Source organism: Haliaeetus leucocephalus, unplaced genomic scaffold (assembly GCF_000737465.1).
Source record: "Haliaeetus leucocephalus isolate CR32 unplaced genomic scaffold, Haliaeetus_leucocephalus-4.0 Scaffold110, whole genome shotgun sequence".
Lineage (NCBI taxonomy): Eukaryota > Metazoa > Chordata > Aves > Accipitriformes > Accipitridae > Haliaeetus > Haliaeetus leucocephalus.
Window position 1 is genome coordinate 1,623,358 of NW_010972546.1, and position 3,489 is coordinate 1,626,846.

The 3,489-nt window shown below is 66.1% G+C and overlaps 2 protein-coding genes and 1 non-coding gene across 3 annotated transcripts in view; 1 reads left to right on the plus strand and 2 right to left on the minus strand.

The window, feature by feature from the left end:
• PLXDC1 (plexin domain containing 1) overlaps positions 1-2,990 on the minus strand; it is a 21,813-nt gene extending 18,823 nt beyond the window's left edge. The window contains exon 1 of the mRNA XM_010585693.1: positions 2,945-2,990. Within this exon, the coding sequence (XP_010583995.1) occupies positions 2,945-2,990 (46 nt within the window). The remainder of the gene's footprint in view (positions 1-2,944) is intronic.
• Positions 1,102-1,173, minus strand: TRNAC-GCA. Its single transcript has one exon. It is a non-coding gene; the product is annotated as a tRNA-Cys (tRNA).
• LOC104843006 (dickkopf-related protein 3-like) overlaps positions 2,989-3,489 on the plus strand; it is a 2,003-nt gene continuing 1,502 nt past the window's right edge. The window contains exon 1 of the mRNA XM_010585694.1: positions 2,989-3,141. Coding sequence (XP_010583996.1) covers positions 2,989-3,141 — 153 coding nt within the window. The remainder of the gene's footprint in view (positions 3,142-3,489) is intronic.

Sequence of the window (3,489 nt, forward strand, 5' to 3'; positions counted from 1 at the left end):
GCTCCCAGCAACACGGGGGGGGACATCGGCGAGCCTGGGGGGGGTCCCACTACCTTGTCCCCCCCACTGCGAGCAGCTCAGGGTGCTCTTCCCCTGAGCACCGGGCTGCAGGGAAGGGGAGGGGGGGGTGTTTGCTCGGCTGAGCCCCCCCCCCAAACCCCGCGGGGGTACGTGGTGTGTCGTGTGTCCCCCCCAAAGCCAGAGCGTGGCCGTGCATGTCCCCGCACGCTGCCAGCTGCCCTCCGGTGACAAGCAGCCGGAGCAGCAATTGCAGCCACCGTGTTTGGGGGTCCAGCGCCTCGTTTTGCCCCCCCCCCGGGTGCCTCCCCCCCCCATCGGCAAACCTGCGTGGGGGGGGACGCGTCTCCGCAGCACAAGTGTTCGGCTTCTTTCCGCTCCCCCAGTTTTTCCCCTTGCAGCAGAAGCACCGGTTCCTGGGGCGTTGGGGTTTGTGGGGTGGGGGGCCCAGGGTGGGGGACCTAGGATGGGGGGCCCAGGGTGGGTGTCCCAGGGTGGGGGGCCCAGGGTGGGGGTCCCAGGGTGGGGGTCCAACTGGCACTGCAGAGCCCTGGGAGCAGCCCAACGTTCCAGCCCCACGTTCAGCCAAGCTGCCTTCTGGCCACACCGTGATTTGGGTGGCGTTTTGGGGGGGGGCTCAGGCTGCACCCCAACCCCTCCATCCCTGGTGCCCGGGAGGTGGCTCAGCCCGGGGTGAGGGGGGGGGAGCAGGGGCACCCGGGTGCCAGGGCAGGAGGAGGGTGCAAACACCCGCAGAGATGCATCCCATGCCGAGGGCCTTGGGGAGCAATGCTGCCCCCCCCCCCAGCCCTGCACCCCAGCCTGTGGTCGAAGCCGGGGGGGGGGGGTTGCAGGAGCAATGTGGGGCCCTGCGGCCCTTCGGCTGCTCTGAATTGAGGAAACTGAGGGGAGGGGGGGGGCAACCCTCTGGGGGTCCCTGCCGGGGAGTTGTATCCGTCCTTCTGCAGGAAAAAGCCACATCCCCGGCCTCCCCTTGCTGCCGCGGGGGCTGAAAAACAAATAAAAGAGGTGGAAAAAGGATTTGCCCCCCTGACAAGAAAAACAAAAAAAAAAAAGAAAAAGAGGGGGCACCCGGATTTGAACCGGGGACCTCTTGATCTGCAGTCAAATGCTCTACCACTGAGCTATACCCCCACCGCTGCCTTTCGTCCCCTGGCGCTAATAGCAGCAGCGCTGCACGGCCGGGTCCCTGCACACCCCCGTGCCCCCCAGCTGTAATGCACACGCACACTCATATACACACACGCACGCACCCCCCCGCCCCCCCCCCCCCCGCGCACCCCACACCCCCCTTGGCCGGGGGGGGGGGGGGCCGAGGCAGGATCCCGCTGCCGCACTCATCCCAGTCGGGGGGGACGTGGCAGCATCAGCCCCAAAACTCCATCTGCAGAGAGCGGGATGGAGCCAAACCTTGAGTTTTCTGCAAAGCAGGCCCAGGCTGTGCATCCCACCGCAGGGCTCGGGAGACTGGGGGAGTACACGGGTTGCCAAGGTTGGGGGAGCCCCGGGGGTTTGGGGGAGCAGAGCTGCCGTGCGGGGGCCTCCGTGGCGCTGGGAGGGATTAGGTGGAGACGGCAGCGTCGAGGCGAGCACCCAGCGGGAGACGGATGGGGGGAGAGGCCGTGATTGTGCCCGAGGAGCGAGGTCAATATTTGCTCCCTAAGCCGCTGTGCAAACGTGCAGGGCGAGCGGGGGCAGCGCGTCGGGCCGGATCCAGGCACCAGCACTTCCTGGACCATAGGGAGAAAAGTTTGGGGTCACCCCGGTGCAAGCAGCCACGGTGGTTTTCCAGCCACCGGTCTGGGTTGTCCCCTCGCTGAGCTGCCCCGTTTCCCTGTGTCACCCATCAGCCTCACCGCCTTCCTTTTTACAGATAGGGAAACTGAGGCACGAAGGTGGGGGGAATCGCCCAGGGCAGCAGCATCCCAGAAAGGGAAACCCCAAAGGAGGGTGATCTCTCTCCCTGCAGCAGGACACATCCCTGGAGCCCGAAGGAGGGGAGACCCCAGTGCACCCCACTCCCAGCGATCCACCAGTTCCTATCCTGCCCTGGCTGCTCCCAGGGACAAAACCCAGGGGAGCGTTGCCGTAGCCCCCAGTGCCACAGTCCGGCAACTGGGAACCAGTCCTGGGGTGGCTCTTCCTGCTGCAAAGTGTATTGGAGAGGTCAGGGGGAGCACGGGGTGGACCTGGCTAAGCCCCCCCCCGCATGTTTGGGGACGCGGCGGTGGCATTGTCTGGGGGATCCGCTCAGGGGAGGCCATTTGGGGGTTTGCCCAGTGCTGGTGCCAGCTCAGCCGGGAGATAAGGGCCAGGACACGCAAACACCTCGTTTGCAAAGCTGTTAGGGAAGGTGCAAAGCCCGTCACCCCCGGGAGACGTGTGTGTGTGCACAGTGTGTGTGCACAGGGGGTGGCAGATGGGACATGCACCGGGGCGGGGGGGGACGGGACAGGACACACAAAAACCACAGATGCCAACCTTGTGCCCACCGCTGCCCTTCCTGGGGGTGACGGTGTTTGTCCCCCATTCTCTCCCTCCACCTCCCCCTTGTCCCCACTGTCCCCTGTGTCCCACTGCCCCAGGAAAGGGGGGGGACAAACGTGGGAACCGAAGCCCGCTATTGCACGGAGCCGCTTGGTGCCTGGCAGGGTGCTGACACCCACCGCCACCCCGACCCATGGGGGGGACCCGAGGGGCTGGTGGGGACCCAGGGCTGGAGCCGACCAGGCGCCAGAGCCAGACCGCTCCGGGGGGGCCGTTTACTTTGGGGCTGTTGCAGCCAGCGAGGGGAAGGCTGGCAATTATGTTAATCCCTTAACCCCCTGATTGCCTCCTCCTTCCCCATTAGGTGGGCAAACAGTTTTAGCAGCGGGGGCCAAGATAGGCGGTGGGCTACATATACCCTGCGCCCCAGGCCCGAGCACCCCAGCATCGCCCGCCAGCACCATGCCGATGTCCCCAGCCATCCTCTGCCTCATCGCTTCGCTCCTGCCCGCCGCCTCCGGCTACCTCTGGGCCTGGATGTACTCCTTGCCCCAGCACCTGCCCGATGAAGCCGCGCTGGGAAGAAGCGCCAGCCCCGGGGACAACCTGGAGGAGGTGAGTAGTGGGTGATCCCCCCGCCAACCCGGGTGTGGGGATCCTGGGGGAGAGGAGGAGGAGGGGGTGCAGTTGCAACAGGGCTGCGAGCAAGGGTGAGAGCTGAGTTTATGGCCGGGGTGGGAGCAGGGGTGGGAGTACAGGTGGGAGCTTAGTTTCCAGTGGGGTGGGAGCTGGTTTGCAGCAGAGTGGGAGCACGGGTGGGAGCCTGGTTTCCAGCAGGGTGGGAGCAGAGTTTGCAGCAGGGGTGGGAAGCAGGGGTGGGAGCTGGTTTGCAGCAGAGTGGGAGCACGGGTGGGAGCCTGATTTCCAGCAGGGTGGGAGCAGATTTCGCAGCAGGGGTGGGAG